Here is a 19,665-nt window from a genome sequence, read left to right on the forward strand (position 1 = left end):
AGCTGCTGAACCAGAAGGATGCTGGGAAAGCACATATAAACGGGGACTGCCAGTCTCCTCTAAAGACAGATTGCTGGCCTACTACAGGACTCTATATAATGGTTGTGTGCATTAGGTACATGAAAGTTGTAGGCGACATCCATTTTGTTTGGTTCATTTTTGTCATGAGAAGAGGCATAGCCCAGTGATCTTACCCCTTCCCTTCTCCTTTAATAATGGAATTCATAGCCTTAACCTTTATCATACTTCAGAGAGCCTACTAACTCAACTTAGGGACAGCAGACACCAGCACACAGGCCTTTGTCAGAGCTGTAAACTGAAGTCCTGGCAGGATGTCTGCTAATTTCTACTGACCATGACAAAAAAATCTACAGATTAGCACTTCCCTCTGACCTATTGTAAAGCTATGACAAAATCCTTCAGTTCTCTCACCTATGGTTTGTAGGGCAACTAAAGCACAAGGAACACATAGAGTGCCTTAAAATCGGGATCGTAAAGCAGTCAGGCTTACAGTGAGCAGTCATGCTTGCAGCCCTGCCCAACTCAGCATTTCAAAAATACAAACCAATAGTAAGTATATACAGTATTTGAATGAGGAATATTATACGGAACAAATCAAGACCATACATGGCTAAGCTATAGTATACAGAAGGTTAGATAGCTCCTGGGTGATAGGCCCATCGGAAATGTTGTGTTTGGTATCCTTGGACACAAAATATAATGCTGAACAATAATCTACCAGTTTCCAGAATGCAACCTGTACATAGTAGAAGATCTTAATACCAATATAAATCTGTGTAAGGGAGGGCCATAATACAGTTATGAACATGATGACACCCCCATGGCCACTGTGACAGACCCAACTAGGACAGAGGCTGGTTGGCAGCAGCGAGATGCTTCCTGCAGTCTGAAACATCCAAACCACCACCGGGATCTGAGGTCCAGTTAGCAGCAGAGGAGAGGTACAGATACCAGCCACCATGGAAGAGGAATTCCTAAAGAGGCTTCAAAAGATGCAGGTGCAGCACAGAGGACCAGTGCCAATGCAGGTCCTGTTGGGATGGTATGACTCTGTCCACCAGCAACTCTGGAAGGAAGAGCTAGACAATGAGCAGCACCACCAGGGAAAAATTCTCCTCTCCATCCAGGAAAGGTACTGGTTGCAGTACGAAGTGCAGGTGCGGTTCTTTGGGGAACAACCGCACAAGGAGTGGACAGCTGAGTTAAACAGGCTGGTCCGGGCAGAGAAGTGGAGAGAAGAATAAAGCAACCAAATGCATGTACTCCTGCGCTGGACAGTGGACTCCACAATGTCAAAATCCCCACATGAGTAAGAAAGGAATGCAAGCCTTGCTGCCCTCAACGGACCAGGGAAATCCAAAAAGAACTGTATATAAGAAACAAAGAGAGGGCACAAGGGCCTAGTGCATTACCTTTAAAAATGAGATTTATTAAAAATAGTAAAATACTCACAAGAGAAATAAAATCAAATGGAAAGCATCTCACAAAGGATGCAATGTGGTCCAAAACCCCTAAAAGTGGTCTGGTGGAGGACTGTAGAGTGCTGGATAGCTGGTGGATGATGCATTTTGAGGTTGTACCTCTTCCTCAGAGCCAGTTTGTGTGCAGCCTGTGTCCTCTGGATGAGAGCTTCAGAGCCATCCACTGGCATGTAGCCCAAGTGTTCCCTTGGAAAGCAGAAGACAGCCTGGTGGAAGGCTTTGGCTATGACGGCTTGGGGCTGTTGTACAAGAGACTGTCACAAGACCCTGACTTTCAGAGTGATCTGGAGTGGTGTTTGGAGGAAATCATGGATTACAGAGACCAGATGTTGGACGTCTCAGAAGTGCACAGGGCACAGGAAGATTTGCCATTTCTAGCCATTCAGGAATGGGAGCTCGAGATCACCAACAGATGGCTGCTACATATTGCTCAGCAGTAAGGATGGACTCCCTTTGCCTGGGACTATCGGGAAGTACCAGCCAACAGCTATGAAATTCCAGCAGAAGTGTCATGGTAGGGCAAAGTAACAGTGTGCTTTGTGTACCTCCTTCTGCAACTATGAAAGTGGAGCTCTTATGACGGATGCAACAAGTGTTGACTCACCTTGATGAACCTGTTTCTGCACAGGACAAGCTTGGATGGGGGAATGCGTGTACCCAGAAGCTCAATTATAGTACAGGAAATGGAGCAGCTGGCTCATCTCCCCAGCGGCAGTTCAAGGACCCGGGAGAGAAGGAAACTGCCTTCACTATCTAGCGACAGATCCCAGAAAGCATGGATTTAATTGACTTTTCATTGGAGGATTTAACATTTGTTGATCTTCCAATGGAAGTGCTGGCAATAGGGCAGAGCTCTGCAAGCCTCTGCCCAGCACCGGTAACATCTCCTGGGTTTCAGGAACAGGAGATCGTGACTCTATCCTCAGCCACCAACAGCTGGAAATTGAAAAAACTTTTCTGCTGAGGAGGAACAACCCAGTGAGCCTCCAGTAGAAGAGCTGGCATCAAGGCAGAGCACTGCTAACTGCTGCCTACAACAATCAGTAGGTCCTAGAAGATTTGTGTGGGGCCACCAAATTTTCATTTTACTTCCCAGTGCTGGCAACGGGGAAGAGCCCCGTTGACCTATTCCCAGCACCAACAGCACTTTCAGAGCTCCCGCAGTCCCGCTATAGGTCGCTAATTGCTGCCGTTACTAGAATAAAAAAAAATCCCAGTATCTATACCGCCATTTGTAAACGCTATAACTTTCACGTAAACCAATTAATTTACAAGTGTTGGGATTTTTGTTTAGCAAAGATATGGAGCAGAATACATTTTGGCCTCAATTTATGCCAAAATTAGATTTTTTAAATTATTTTACCAGACATGTATTATATTCAAAATTGTCGGTCTATTTTTTTTTTTATATAGCCCAAAAAAATTAAAAAACGCACAGGCGATCAAATACCACTGAAAGAAAGCTCAATTTGTGGAAAAAAGGATGTAAATTTTGTTTGGGTGCGGCGTTGCATGACAGTTAAAGTAACGCAATGCCGTATTGAAAAAAAAATGGCCTGATCAGGAAAGGGGATAAATCCTCCGGAGGGCAAGTGGTTGAAGAGATAGGCAAGTCTTGCTTTTATTTTTAAAATAACAAACATGTCTATACTTGCCTGCTGTGTGCAGTGGTTTTGCACAGAGTAGCCTGGATCCTCCTCTTCTTGGGTCCTCTGCTGGTGCTCCAGGCCTCTCCCTCCTGTCAGGTGCCCCCATAGCAAACAGCTTGCCATGGGGGCACCCAAGCCGGCACGCTCCCAAGCCACCGCACTGTGTGTCCATTCATATGCAGAGGCATGTCTTGGCCCCACCCCCTTCTCCTGATTGGCTCACTGGCTGAGATTGACAGCGGTGGGAGCCACTGGCTCAGCCAATCAGGAGTGAGAGTCCCCAGAGAACCAAAGCTCTTGCGAACATTGGATCCAATTAACCTACCAGCATGTCTTTGGAGTATGGGAGGAAACTGGTATACCCAGAGGAAAACCCAGGCAGGCACAGGGAGAACATGCAAACACCAGGCAGGTACTGCCGTGGTTGGGATTCAAACCGACGAGCCCAGTACTGCCAGGTGGAAGGGCTAACCATGTAGCCACTTTGCTGCCCCAGAGTATACCTTTACATAATTCTATGAATTCCCCGTTGCGGTGCCAGTGGCATGGAGGAAGCTGATAAGTCAACAAGCCTTTTCTTCCACCTCTTGCTGCAGGTAACTTTAATTTTTTATTTTTTTGGGGTAGCTTGAATTGCTATCTAAAGGGATGAACAACACCCCTACTGATAGTACGGGCCTCTTTATGGGGAGATCTGGGGTCAAGTAGACCCCAGTTTTCTCCTCTGGCCTTCAAAGCATCAGATCAAATCAAGATCAGTTTGATCTGAGGCTTTCATAAGGTGGGAATGGCTGTTTTACATTCTGTCAAAACAGAAGTGTCTACATACTTATCGCTTCTGGTTTCTCAGGCCATAGAGAGGATTGGGGATATTCTGGTCCTCAGTCATCTCTATGGTCAGCCGCCGGCTGCAGTCCTGGGTTCCTCGGCGGGATGGGAGAGCTTGGGAAGGTGGCGGGGAAGATTTTGCCACAAACGTTTACAAACGGTGGTATAGATACTGGAATTTATTTTTTATACTAGTAATGGCGGAGATCAGAGATTTATAGCGGGACTGCGACAGACATTCTGACACTGGGGAGGAACTGAATAACTGCCACTGACATTCCAAGTGATACCAATACAGTGATCAGTGCTAATAAAAACCACTGACACTGTACTAATGGCACTGGGCAGGAAGGGGTTAACATGAGGGGTGATCAAAGGATTAACTGTGTGCTGTGTGTGTTTTACTAGGGAGACATGCTGTGCAGAGAGATACAAAGCAGCATGTCCTTGCTGGCAGGAGAGAGACCTGTGTTCTTTACACACAGGCCTCTCCCCTATCAGCTCTGCCAATGATCACCGAGAATCGCCGACCGGGACCCGGTGATTGACATGTCCAGCAGCCAATAGAGGTGTGGGTAGTGAGATCTGCAAAACACTCACCATGCCTCTTAGCAAATACCTTGGAGTGTCTACTTTCCAAAAAAGGGGTCATTTGGGGGGCTACAACTATCCTGGCATTTCAGGGCCAACATTAGAAGCTTATGCCACACATCACCCACTCTTGAAGACCAAGCCTTTTCTGACACTTCTGGTTCACATGAAAAAAACTTTTTTTTGAAAATTACTATGAACCCCCAAACATTATATTTTTTTTAAAAGCAGATGCCCTAGAGAATAAAACGGTGGGTGCAGAATTTTTTTACGTAACACAGTATTAGCGCAGCGATTTTTCAAATGCAAATCTTTTTGGGAAAAATACACTTTTTAGAATTTTAATGCACAAAAAACACAATATATTGCCCAATTATCTGATGAAATATAAAAGATGATGTTACGCTGAGTAAATGGATACCAAACATGACATGCTTTAAAATTGCGCATGCCCGTGCAATGGCGACAAAGTATATACATTTTTAATATTGATTGGCGACGCTTTAAAAGCCTTTATAGGTCACAATTTATATTTACACAGGAGGTCTAGTGCTAGAATTATTGCCCTCGATTTGGCGTTAATGGTGACACCTCACATGCATGGTGCAATCTCTGTTTACATACTGGGACCAACGCTTGTGTTTGCCTTTGTGCATGAGCAAAGGAGGGAAGGGCAGAGGTGATTTTTTTTTTTTTGTTTTTTTTTTTACACTGTCCCTTTTTTTTTTTCACTTTATTGTTATCACAGGAAATGTAAATATCCCCTTTGATAGCAATAGGTAGGAACAGGTACTCTTTTATGTAATCTCACAAAGATCAGTGTGATCAGATGCTTTCCCAATTTAAAAATGGCGCTGGTAAAATCTGGCAAAATGGAAATGATGAAATGCTCGTAGCCAGGGGCGGACTGACCATTGGGGAACTTGGGCACTGCCCGAGGGCCCGGGGTCAGTAGGGGGCCCCATGAGATGTCCCTGGTACCTTTCATAGGCTTTTTTGGGTATGGTTTGAGTGTGGGCGAGGACACAGGGGCCCCATGATCTCCTATTGCCCGGGGGCCCCGTGAGTTGTCAGTCCACCCCTGCTCGTAGCTTCCGGTCTCTTAGACCATAGAAATGCTTGGAGCCATTCTGGTCTCTGATCAGCTCTATGGTCAGCCAGCGGAACTTCCGGCTGCATTCTCGGATTCCCTTGTGGGACAGAAGAGCCAAAGAAAACTGTGGAAGGCGGCAGGAAGGGGGGAATGTCCCTTCCCACTGCTTGTAAAAATGATCCAGCAACTAATTGGCCACTAGGATTGATTTTACATGAAAGCTGACCGCCAGTTGAAAAAACCATCCCAGGATGATGCCTGCTCTGCAGGTATCATCCCGGTATAACCACTCAAAGTCCAGCGACGTACCGGTACATTGCTGGTCCATGTTGGGCATATATGTAACAACAGAGAACACGGGCATAAAATGAATCAGGTCTGTGGACCAATATGACCGCAATTCATTCTTTTCTGTAATGCTCATGCTGAGGGTTAGACCCAAAAAAGTTTTAAATTCAGAAACTGTGATAGCTAACCCTGGCTGGGAGGGGCGCTAACAGACCCTGATGCTGACATCACTAGTGGAAGTAATACAGTGATCAGTGAAAATGATATATACTGACACTGCACTAATGGCACTGGCAGGGTGATCAAATGGGGAGATGGGGAGATCAAAGAGTTAATAGGGGCTATCAAAGGGTTAAATGTGCTAACGTGTGTGTAAAATGTAGTGCTTTTAATCGGTGCCATGTTCTGTCTTGGACCAACCGGGGGTGCAGCAGGGGGTGCAGGCGCATGCGCACCCCCGAAATAGGAATCAAAGCAATATTATGTTGCTTTGCCCAGAGTGGCTGCTCATGCGCAAAATGTGGGTAAGCAGTTGGGAAGTAGTAAAAGAAAAAAACCCTTAAAAATTTGTTTTAGAAATTCACAATATAGTACTTTTTATTTTATTTGTTTAACATTTTATATTATTTTTTCTTTTTAAATACTTTTATCAGAATAGTACGTTACCATAGTAACATTGTACTACTGTGGAGGGTGAATAGGGATTTTTCATTTTTACACTTTGCTTTGCAGGAGAAATAAAGAGGTCTACTCTTTTGAGCAAAGACTAATATAGAGATGTTACTATAGAATTGTGTCTCTTGCATTATTATCCTATACTGTTGAAATCTGTCTGAAACCAGAGTGCCAGAGGTGTCGGGAGACTTGTAAGGTCAGGGTCACCACTGGGGACAAGCATAATCAAGCAGCCCCTGCGGGGGTAGCGCTACACATATAGAAGAGGTTGGGGCCCAGAGTAGTAATAGAAAAGCCCAGCATCCCAATAATGGAGGAAGAGGAGGCCTGGCAAAATTTCACTAATTATTTTCATATTGTGTTTAATATGTGTAATTCTTATGATCATCAGCCCCATCTAGTGGCCACAATGTGGTATTTTCCTGATTGTGGTATTTCAGTATGATACCATATTGTGGCCACTAGATGGAGATAAACATAACAGACACGCTAAGAGGATTATTTGTGACATATGTACATAGGAAATGCGTATTTGCTCCCCTGCTGATTTTGAATGTTTGCCCACTCACAAAGAAATGATCTGTCTACAAATTGAATGTTCGGTGTATTGTAACACTGAGAGACAGAATAGCAAAAACAAATTCAAAAGAAATGCATGTCTAATAAATGATGACTGATTATTTGATCCCCTATCATTCAGCAGGATTTCTGGCTACCAGGTGTCTTTCATACAGGTAACAAGCTGAGATTAGAAGCAGTCTCTTAAAGGGAGTGCTGCTAATCTCATTGTGTTACCTGTATAAAAGACACCTGTCCACAGGAGCAATCAAACCATCAGATTCCAAACTCTCCACCATGGCAAAGACCAAAGAGTTGTCCAAGGATGTCAGGGACAAGATGGTAGACCTACACAAGGCTGGACTGGGCTACCAAACTATGGCCAAGCAGCTTGGTGAGAAGGTGACAACAGTTGGTGCAATCATTCACAAATGGAAGAAACACAAAACAAGTGTCAGTCTCCCTAGGTCTGGTGCACCATGCAAGATCTCACCTCGTGGAGCGTCAGTGATCATGAGAACAGTGAGGAATCATCCCAGAACTACACGTGAGGATCTTGTCAATATTTTTTTAAATAAACAGACCCCAGTGTGTCCCTCTGGTGAAATAATCCTTTGGACTCCTAGGAAAATGTCAATGTCATACAAATGCTCTTCTGTTTGCATGTTCTCAGGGCCAAGGGGATGAAAAGTTTGCAAGACTGAATTATATTGATGAGACTAGATGGTGGCGAAAGCCCCCACTGCATACTATCTTTGGTTTCACTGTAGACCAAAGGAATTTTGTAATGTTGTACTTTATCTGGGGCGTAGATAAGGGGGGGATAGGGGGGGTCCAAACTTCCCACAGAGTGTCTGTTAGTGGTACAGCTGACACATCTGCTTTCTCTGGTCAAAGTAGACTTCCTAAATCAAATACCTCTCCGAGGCTTAGAGTGTTCATAATGAACAGACCAAGCTTTGAATAGGTTTTCGATTGGGAGGGGGGATCCTATGTCGGGGAGAGAGACATTATGAAGCTCTGTAGTTTGTAACCAGAGTCAGACTGGAGTATAGAGAGACACTGTAGCTAGTTCTGGTAGGTTACAGTGACATTCTGAATATAGGGGTCAGCACCCCCAAGAAGCTTTCCTCCCTCCATGAATATCACTCACCATAATGGCATTTCAGAGTGAGCTCCTCCCTCAGTTGTGTCCTGTGACTTGAGCAGAGGAGGAGCTAAATAGAACCTTCCTCCCTATGAATTGCCATTGCCTGTCTCTGAGATCTGACAGATGGCAGGATCGGTGGTTGCAGTGCTTCCAGTGCACACCCAGTGTCAGTGTTGGGCCCCCTATCCCCCCCTTATCTACTCCCCTGGTATCGAAATCTGTGCTCTCTGGGTTGTTGCTTTTTCTGCTCTTATCATTGTCCTAGTGGTATTTGTCTTTGTCCTGTCTGGTGTAATACCTTCTAAAGGCAAATCATTGGTAGGGAGTAGCAGGTTGGGATGAATCACTCCTGAAGGTTTGTTGGCTTTTTCTCGGATATCTTTCTTGATATGCCCAATCTGTTCCCCTTCTCTGTATACCCCTTTTTCCTGGTATGTTCCATGTTTTCCCTGGACTCCCCTTTTCAACATATTCCTTATAAAACTGATTCTTTGCAAGAAGGTCCTTCTCCCATGGGTCACCAATGTAAGGGACCGCTACACTGACCTCTGATATAAGGGGTCCTTCTCTCATTGGTCACCAATGTAAGGGACCACTACACCGACCTCTGATATAAGTGAGTCCTTCTCCCATTGGTCACCAATGTAAGGGATCACTATAATGACTACTGATATAAAAGAGGTCCTTCTCTCATTGGTCACCAATGTAAAAGACCACTACACTGACCACTGATATAAGGGGGTCCTTCTCCCATGGGTCACCAATGTATGGGACCGCTACACTAACCTCTGATATAAGCGGGCCCTTCTCCCATTCGTCACCAATGTAAAGGACCATTACACTGACCTCTGATAAAAGGGGTCCTTCTCCCATTGGTCACCAATGTAAGGGATCACTATACTGACTACTGATATAAGGGGGTCCTTCTCCCATTGGTCACCAATGTAAGGGATCACTATACTGACTACTGATATAAGGGGATCCTTCTCACATTGGTCACCAATGTAAGGGATCACTATACTGAATACTGATATAAGAGAGTCCTTTTCCCATTGGTCACCAATGTATGGGACCACTACACTGACCACTGGTATAAAGGGGTTCTTTTCCCATTGGTCACCAATGTAAGGGATCACTACACTGACCACTGATATAAGGGGATACTTCTCCCATTGGTCACCAATGTAAGGGATCACTACACTGACCACTGATATAAGGGTCTCCTTCTCCCATTGGTCACCAATGTAAGGGGCCACTACACTGACCACTGATATAAGAGGGTCCTTCTACCATTGGTCACCAATGTAAGAGACCACTACACTGACCACTGATATAAGGGGGTCCTTCTACCATTGGTCACCAATGTAAGGGACCACTACACTGACCACTGATATAAGGAGGTCCTTCTCCCATTGGTCACCAATGTAAGGGACCACTACACTGACCACTGATATAAGGAGGTCCTTCTCCCATTGGTCACTGATGAGGGAGACCATGGAACATCAGTTCTAATAGACCCCTGATGTCTTGTTAAAGAGAACCTGTCACATCAATATCCTTTCAGATTGGGGATTATGTGAAAGCAATAACCTTAAGTGAAAAAAAGTGTAAAAAGTTAAAGTTACGTCCAAGCACCTAAATCCCTTTCCTCCAAAATGTTTGAGACCTTGCATACATGCACATGCGAATGTAAACGCACATGTCATTGCTGACTACCTATGTAAATGTTGATTGCGCTACACACAACATATTCCCATACAAACTGGAGTGACAGCAATCAAGCCCATAACTCCAAATGACCCGTAAAGGCTTTTTAAGTGTCTCCTGTGAGCAATTTTTTGGTATTGAAGTTTATCATCATTGCACAGTCAGAGGTCATTTCCTTTAATACAATTTTTATTAAAAAAATTTTTTTTACAAAGATCGCAGTCAAGAAATCAGGAAATAGTAAAAGGTAGAAATCCAATTGGTCAGTAAAATCTAGAATGTGGAGGCGGTTAATGTGGGCTAGATGGGATCATTCTTCTGTGGTCACATTAGAGCTCCCCCTAGCTGCAGCCTGGTAATAACATTGCTGGGAGGTCTCTTCATTTCTCTGCTACATACTTCCCATCTTTATATAAACGTCTCCGGACATTTGGGGGTCTATTCATAAAATATTTGCACAGGAATTCACCTGGTGAAAGTGCACGTACATTCCTTCTGTGTGAATGGGGGCTAAAAAACAGATGTTATAAATGTGTTGCATAAACTTAGGCCAGAGGCCCCATCCCAGTGTCGGAGGGGATATGGAAGTAAAAGCACAATGGCTCACATCTGGTGGGAATGTCCCAGAATACAGGCATTTTGGAGGGAGATATACAGGCATACCTCGGTTTACGACTTTAATTCATTCTGCAGGACTTTTTGTATGGTGAAAAATTCGAAAACCAAAACACGGTTTCCCATAGGAATGCATTGAAAACCAATTAATCTGTTCCGGAGGTCAGAAAAAAGGTAAACAAAAAAGAATTTTATCTGTTGAAAACTCTTTATAAAGTGCACTTTAAAGGTATAAATACTGTACAGGGATAGGAATAAAAAAAAATTTGTAAATGCATTGAAAACCAATTAATCCGTTCTGGAGGTAAGAAAAAAGTAAAAACAAGTTTTATCTCTTCAAAACTCTTTATAAAGTGCACTTTAAAGGCATAAATACTGTACAGGGACAGGATTAAAAATTAATTCGTAAATGCATTGAAAACCAATTTTTAATCTGTTCCGGAGGTCAGAAAAAAGTCAAAAAAAGTCTTATCTGTTCAAAACTATTTATAAAGTGCACTTTAAAGGCATAAATACTGTATAGGACATGAATAAAAATTAATTCGCAAATGCATTGAAAACCAATTTTTAATCCATTCCGAAAGTGTTTTATCTGTTTAATACTCTTTATAAAGTGCACTTTAAAGGCATAAATATTGTACAGACACATGAAAAAAAAAAAAAAATCGTAAATGCATTGAAAACCAATAAATCCGTTTCGGAGGTCAGAAAAAAGTCTTATCTGTTCAAAACTCTTTATAAAAGGCATAAATACTATACAGGGACATGATTATAAAATATTTGTAAATGCATTGAAAACCAATTAATTTGTTCGTCTTGCGAAAATAATTAGCAAATCGAGGCATTATTTTTAATGGATTTTTATTCGTAAACCAAAAATTACGTTAACCGAGGCTTTCGTAAACCGAAGTAGGCCTGTATACAGGAGATTCAGAAAATAAGTGTACCGATGGATCTGTGGGCCTGTCTATTTTATAAATCAGAGCTTTCGGTGAAAAAAATATAAAAATATGATGCTACTTCATCTGTTACCATTTGCCACACGCCCTATGGCCGAATGGCGGCCGGCAAATGTCATCAGCGTTCCGGGTGGATGCCATATGGCGTCCTCCCGCACATGCGCAGATTGCGCTCCTGCAGAGCCGTGCAGCGGCGCGATCTGTCACCGGCCGTGTACCTCGGACACGGCCGATGACAGATCTGAGTATCGGCCCCTGTTGCCGGTACCATGTGACCTGCTGTGACCAATCACAGCAGGTCACATGGCAGTTGTATACAATGGATGGCTTCATTCATGCCATCCATTGTATACTAGTGTCTAGCTGTGAATGGTCACAGCTAATCACATGCACATGTCATGTGATTAGCTGTGGCCAAATCACAGCTAAGCACAAAAAAAAAACAAAAACAAAAAAAAAACCCTGAATTAATTGATGTCATTGAGGTAAATGCTTGCTTATAGCAAAGTAATTCTTTGCTATAAGCAAATTGTGTAAAAAAAAAATACTGATCACTTCCCCAAAGTAGTACAATGTTACTATGGTAACATTGTACTACTTTGGTCATAGTGAAATAGGAAAAACAAATCTTTAAAAAAAAATTAAATAAAAAAGAATAAAAAAAATATATATTTTTTTTTTTCATACTGTCACCAGTCAGTGTACCTGATCACCGCCATGCCAGTTATATGATGACGCTGTACTGCACTGGTGACAGTATGTAAAAAAAAAAAATTGTGAAACAAATTTTTTTAATTTTCCTTAAAATTCTGAATTCTGAAGAACAATTATTTATTTGTAAACTTTTATAATAGAAACAAAGAAAAACGTGTTTTTTTCAAAATTTTTGGTCTTTTTTTGTTAATTTAGCAAAAAATAAAAACCCAGGCGGTGATTAAATACCACCAAAAGAAAGCTCTAGTTGTGTGAAGAAAATGATAAAATTTTAGTTTAGGTACAGTGTTGTATGACCGCGCAATTGTCATTCAAAGTGTGAGAGCGCTGAAAACTGGCCTGGGCAGGAAGGTGTAAAATTGGCTGGTATTGAAATGGTTAAATGAGGCCAAAGGTCTTATCCCTAAATATTGGCAAGCAACAGAACCCCCCAAAATAAAAAAGATTGGTTGGATAGAGTTGAATATGTATGAATGGAAGAATTATATCACATAGAGGAAGACAAAATGGAAAAAGGTCTGGGAAGGACGGCATACAGGCGTGCCTCGGTTTACGAATGCTTCGGTTAACATAAATTTCCATTGAAGATAATGCCTCGGTTTACAAATTTTTTTCGCGAAACGAAGTGTGTGTCAGTGCCAATTTTTAAATGCAATTGCCGGTTTTTTTTTCCCTTCATTATAGCTCACAGAATTAGCTGTCACTTTCCCCGAGCTAAAGGAAACATTTTTTCTTTTATCTCGGGAAACAAACTAAAAGGAAGCTTTCTTTTAGCTGGGGGGAAAAGTGACAGTTGATTCTTTGATGCTATAGTGAAGAAAAAAAAGCCGGTAATTACATTTAAAAACCAGCACTGATCTATAGTGGCAGCGCCTTTTTGTTTACTTTTTTTCTGACCTCCTGAACAGATTTAGTGGTTTTCAGTGCATTCCTATGGGAAACCGCATTTCGGTTTACACATTTTTCACAATACGAAAAGTCCCGGAGAACGCATTAACCACTTGCCCTCCTGAGGATTTACTCCCTTAATGACCACGCCTCTTTTTGCTACTCGGCGCTGCACTAATTCAACTGATAATTGCGCGGTCATGCAATGCTGCACCCAAACGAAATTTACGTCCTTTTTTTCACACAAATAGAGCTTTCTTTCGGTGGTATTTGATCATCTGTGCGCTTTTTTATTTTTCACGCTATAAACAAAAAAAGGCCAAAAATTTTGAAGAACAACAATATTTTTTACTTTCAGCTATAAAAAATATGTAGTAAACTCAAAGTTGGTTATAAATTTAGGCCAAAATGTATTCTGCTCCATGTTTTTGGTAAAAAAAATCCCAATAAGTGTATATTTTGCTTTGTGTGGAAGTTATAGCGTCTACAAACTATGGGATAGATACTGCAATTTACACCATTTTTCTGCTATACAGCGCTGCACTAGTTTAACGGACAATTGCGCGGTCATGCAATACGGTACATAAATGAAATTTACATCCTTTTTTTCCCCACAAATTGAGCTTTCTTTCGGTGGTATTTGATCGCCTGTGCGGTTTTTATTTTTTGCGCTATAAAAAAAAGGCTGACAATTTTGAGGAAAAAAAAACAATATTTTGGACTTTTTGCTATAAAACATGTCCAGTAAAAAAAATGCAAAAATCAAATTTAGTCATAAATTTCTGCCAAAATGCATTCTGCGACATGTCTTTGGTAAAAAAAAAACCCAATACGTGTAAATTAATTGGCTTACGTGAAAGTTATAGCGTTTACAAATGGCGGGAAAGATACTGTGATTTTTAGGTTTTTTTTATACTAATAATGGCGGCGATCAGCGAATTATGGCGGCGATCAGTGACTTATGGCAGCGACCAGCGACTTATGGCGGGACTGCGGCGGACATTCTGACATTGGGGGGTACTGACTTGTAGTCACTGACATCCCCAAAAACACTAATACAGTGATCAGTGCAAAAAAAAAAACACTGACACTGTACTAATGGCACTGGGGAGGAAGGGGTTAACTTTATTTTGCAGGGAAGGGTTATAGGAGTGAGGGGAGTGTTTTACTAGGGGGCGGGGGTGTGTACTGGGCGGGACAAGGCTGATCGAGAAAGAGAAACTGTTCTTTCTCGATCAGCTCATCCTCGAGCTGACAGGAAAGTGACAGACAGCACAGCTACTTCAGCTGTGCTCTCTGTCACTGTTTGCCGCCGATCGCCGGGACATAGCCGCTAAGGACCGGCTGTGACCCGACGACTGACATCTGCGGCGGTGATCGGCAGGACAGATAGGGCGGCGGCGCGCCTCACGCGCGCCCCCTATTTGTTTACAAAACTCACGTTTTAAAACGTAGTTTTGCCTGCGAGTGCCGCCCTGCCGCCGTATATCTACAGTGGCTGGGCGGCAAGTGGTTAAATTCATAAACCGAGGTACACCTGTCTTTTCAAAAAAACAAACAGATTTTTAGAAGTGGTTGGAGTATAAGGGAATAAAAGTAAAAGATACATAAAGAAGAAGCTGGGGAAGATAGAAAGAAAGACGGAAAAGACAAGGAGGGGAAGTAGTAGAGTAATAAAAAAAGAACTAGATGTAAACAGAAAGACATAGAAGTTAAGAGGAAGGGGGGGTTAATTTGGGGATAAGGGATGTAATTAAGTATAGATGTTTGTACTGAATGATGATGGTATGAAATGTATTTCTATTATATAAAAACAAATTAATAAAAGATATAATTTAACTACTTAAGGACCGCCCTATAGCAGATACAGTATGCTGCTACAGGGTGGCAGGGGTGTGCAGAATCACGTATATATATACGTAAATTTGCATTTCCAGGTAGGAGGAGTACGTGAGCCGCGCGTGCACCCTCATTCGTGGCCACGGATGTCAATCACCGGGTCCCAGCCGGTAATTCGTAATTACCGAACATCTCCGACGGGGAGGAAGATTGTTTTGTTTAAAAACAATCTTCCTCCCTGTCAGCTTGGGCATACTGCACAGCACAGCCATCCTGATCAGTCTGCTTACAGTGAAGAACACCCCCTAGTAAAACACTCCCAGCACACAGTTAACCCTTTGATCGCCCCTCACATTAACCCCTTCCTGCCCAGTGCCATTAGTATAGTGTTAGTGCTTTTTTATTAGCATTGATCACTGTATTGGTGTCACTGGGGATGTCAGTGACACCAAGTTAGTTCCCCCCAGTGTCAGAATGTCTGCCGCTAAAAGTCACTGCTCGCCGCCATTACTTTTCACGTAAACCAATCTACACATATTGGGATTTTCTTTAGCAAAGACATGAAGCAGAATACATTTTGCCTGAAATTTATGACGAAATTTGATTTTTTTAATTTTTTTTACTGGACATGTTTCATAGCAAAAAGTCCAAAATATTTGTTCAATAAAATTTTTTTTTTTTACCACTTCCCGTCCAGCCCATGTATATAAAGGGCTGGGATGGGAGCAGTACAGGAGGCATTGCCATTTATAAATGGCGCCTGCCATTTTAGCCTGTGCACACTCCCTGGGAGCGCGCGGCACCGCGATCCAGTGCCCACAGCATGGGACCTCTGTGTGAGGCCCCGATCATGTGGTCACTGATTGGCCAGTCAGTGATCACATGACTAGTAGTAAGCAAGATGTCACTTCTATTTATTTATCTCAGGTACTTATATAGCGCCGTCAAATTATGCAGCGCTTTACATATATATTGTACATTCACATCGGTCCCTAAGCCTCAAGGGGCGTACAATCTAAGGTCCCTAATGAAAGGGATTTGTGCTTCTAATGACCACTGGTAGGTTTCGGCCCCCCCGTTGAGCTCAAGAGACTGTTCTCTGCAAGAAAGAAATCCACGCACACCAGCTTCCAAAGAACAAGCTAAATCTTTATTTCATTATACTCCCTTTATATTGTATCACAGAATGGAATTTTACTGGATACTTGTCAAGGCTGTGTATGTGAACAATTTAGATTTTCCCATGGAGCAAAAGTGGTTAACTTTTAACTGTATCATAGTAGAAGCAGGTGTTGTCAATACAAAGAAATAATTGGATACTATCCCTGCCTCTTCCAAGGCTAAACTAAGATAAGACACAAAAGAATATTGTGAGTACAGTTCTATAACACATACACAGCTTTTACATGCACGTCTTCATATTTTCATTAACTCATTCTGGGTATAATACAGAAGCAATTAATCAAAATGGAATACAAGAAACAACATGAAGTGAGGGGAAACAAAATGACAGACCAAAAGGACATACATTTCCCTTCACCTAACTCACATTCATACATATCCATACTAGGACCAATTTAGACAGGAGCCAGTTAACCTACCAGCATGTCTTTGGAGTGTGGGAGGAAACTGGAGTACCCGGAGGAAACCCACGCATGCACAGGGAGAACATGCAAACTCCAGGCAGGTGGTGCTGTGGTTGGGATTCGAACCAATGACCCTAGTACTGCCAGGTGGAAGTGCTACCCACTAAGCCACTGTGCTGCTTCTGACATCATTGCTTACTACTAGTGAAATCTGTGAATGATCACAGAGATCACATGGTACAGGGTTATTCACAACAGCCTTGTACCATGTGACAAGCTGTCACCAATCACAGCTCTCACAGTATTTCTCAATGGCTGCAGGAATGCAGCCAGAGAGAAGGATAAATTATTGCTTTTACAGCCTTTATGGGTGTAAAAGCATTCAGTGTAGAAAAAAATCTTCATCACCCCCCACAAGTAGTACAGTGTCACTATGGTGACACCGTACTGCTAGGGTGACAGTATGTTAAAAAAAAAATAATAATATAATAAAATAAAAAAAAAATTTAAAAACTTTTTGGTTATAAAGTAATTTGGGTTTTTTTTTTTTTTTTTACTAAAAAGTAAACTGAATACATTTTGGCCAAGATTTATGAAGAAAGATTATTTATTTGCAAAATTTTATAAGCAAAACACGTTTTTCCAAATTTTGGACTTTTTCATTTATATAGCAAAAAAAAAATTAAAATCCCAGCGGTGAATAAATATCACCAAAATAAAGTTTTATCTGTCTCAAAAAGATTCATATGGTACAGTGTTGCATGACCGCGCAATTGTCATTCAAAGTGTGATAGCGCTGAAAGCTGAAAATTGGCCTGGACAGGAAGGGGGTGAAAGTGTCCGGACTGGAAGGGGTTAAAGTAGATGATCATAAGAAATCACTGAATAAAATATAAGAAGTCTAGAATTTGTCACAGCTGGGGGAAGGCTTGTCACATTCGTCCAATAAATTTGTAATAAACTGACATGGTTCCGATGAATTTTCTATAAACTGAATCTTCCACTACAAAATGTACTCAGCCAATGAAAGGAGATTACATAGTTACATAATTCGTCTGGCTGAAAAAAGACAAATGTCCATCCAGTTCAACCATAGAAAAAAATGACTCCATTTTTATTCTTCTCCTACTATCAATGGCCAACCCGGTCCCACACTTCATCCATGTCTTTGGTGACCTCTGATCTCCTTATGAACTTTCTCTTCCATGATGAAGATCAGCCATGGAGTATATCTGAGGTGTATATCAGGGTGTGCTTCTCCCCCACATGAGAGCTGGGATGTCCAGAAACATTCATCTAGAAGACATTTCCCACACTCAAGGCACTAATACACCTCCAGGGTTGTGTGGGACCCCTGATGTACAGGAAGACAGGACTTCAGTAAGGAACATTTCCCTCACTCAGGACAGGAAAGTGGCTTCTTCACTGTGTGAGATCTCTGATGCCTGTAAAGACTGGATTTCTGTGAAAAACATTTCCAGCAATTGGGACAGGAATACGGCTTCTTCACCATGTGAGATCTCTGATGTTTGAAAAGGTTTTCCTTCTTTGAAAAACATTTCCCGCACTCGGAACAGGAATGTGGCTTTTCCCCCGTGTGAGATCTCCGATGTGTGTTAAGACTAGAGCTCTGAGAAAAACATTTTCCGCACTCAAGACAGGAATACGGCTTTTCCCCCGTGTGAGACCTTTGGTGTGTGACCAGCTTTGACTTTTCTACAAAACATTTCCCGCACTCAAAACAGAAATATGACTTCTCACCTGTGTGCAATTTCTGATGTCTGTAAAAATGTGACCTATTCGAAAAACATTTTCCGCACTCAGGACAGGAATATGGCTTCTCTCCTGTGTGGGACCTTTGATGTATGACAAGCTCTGACTTTAGTACAAAACACTTCCCACACTCAGAACACGAATTTGGCTTCTCCCCCGTGTGAAACCTTTTATGTGTTACAAGATCTGATTTTTGTGCAAAACATTTCCCACACTCAAGACAGGAATACGGCTTCTCACCTGTGTGCAACCTCTGATGTCTGTAAAGATTGTACGTGTCTGAAAAACATTTTCCGCATTCAAGACAAGAATATGGCTTCTCCCCTGTGTGAGATCTCTGATGTTTGACAAAATTCGATTTTTTTAAACAGCATTTCCCGCACTCAGGACAGTTATACAGCTTCTGCCTTGTGTGAGATCTCTGATGTGATACAAATTTGGATTTATGTAAAAAATATTTTCCACACTCAGGACAGGAATACGGCTTCTCACACGAGTGAGATCTCTGATGTCTGTAAAGATTGGACTTCTGTGAAAAACATTTCCCACACTCATGACAGGAATACGGCTTCTCCCCCAAGTGAGACCTCTGATGTCTTGAAAGATTGGACTTGTGTGAAAAACATTTCCCGCACTCAGTACAGGAATTCAGATTCTCCCCCGTGTGACATCTCTGATGCGTGACAAGCTTTGATTTATTTACAAAACATTTCCCACACTCAGGGCAGGAATACGGCTTTTCATCTGTGTGAGATTCTTTATGCTTAATAAGCCCGGATTTTGTATGGAACCTCTTCCCGCACTCAGTACAGGAAAACCTCTTCTCTGTTGGAAGGCCGGCCCGGTCCCGGACAGTCTGAGGTTCCTCAGGATACGAGGAATCCGATGGTCCATCTACACTGGGTGGTGCCGGATGGACATTGGAGGGAGCCGGGTTTTCTCCTGGACTATACTGTGCGATGTCCTCATCTTCTACTTTCCAGTCTGGAGACAAAGTGAGACAATCCTCGGAGGTTTTCCTCATCTCCCGGCCATAGACTAAAATACAAAGACAAAGAGGATTACTAGACAGGAGCTGATTGGTTCCCCCAAACCAGGACTCCGCCCACATCAGGCAGCTTGGTCTCTGAGGAGCTTACAATTCCACCCTCAAGGGAACTAGGAAATGGCTCCTCTGATCTCCTACCAGGTCATTTCTTTATTCATGGACCTTAGTCAGAGAGTGAGGAAACAACCAGAACTGTCTTTTA

General features: G+C 42.3%; 2 protein-coding genes across 2 annotated transcripts in view; both read right to left on the reverse strand.

Moving 5' to 3' along the window:
* The window catches only part of LOC149429919 (uncharacterized), a 95,873-nt gene that overhangs the window by 71,782 nt on the left and 4,426 nt on the right, over nucleotides 1-19,665 (reverse strand). The window lies entirely within an intron of this gene.
* LOC149429920 (uncharacterized) overlaps nucleotides 16,185-19,665 on the reverse strand; it is a 233,819-nt gene continuing 230,338 nt past the window's right edge. The window contains exon 8 of the mRNA XM_089666377.1: nucleotides 16,185-19,453. Coding sequence (XP_089522503.1) covers nucleotides 18,039-19,453 — 1,415 coding nt within the window. The 3' untranslated portion in view covers nucleotides 16,185-18,038. The remainder of the gene's footprint in view (nucleotides 19,454-19,665) is intronic.

The sequence above is a fragment of the Staurois parvus genome, unplaced genomic scaffold (assembly GCF_062004578.1).
Source record: "Staurois parvus isolate SC_StPar_1 unplaced genomic scaffold, SC_StPar_1.0 ptg002686l, whole genome shotgun sequence".
Lineage (NCBI taxonomy): Eukaryota > Metazoa > Chordata > Amphibia > Anura > Ranidae > Staurois > Staurois parvus.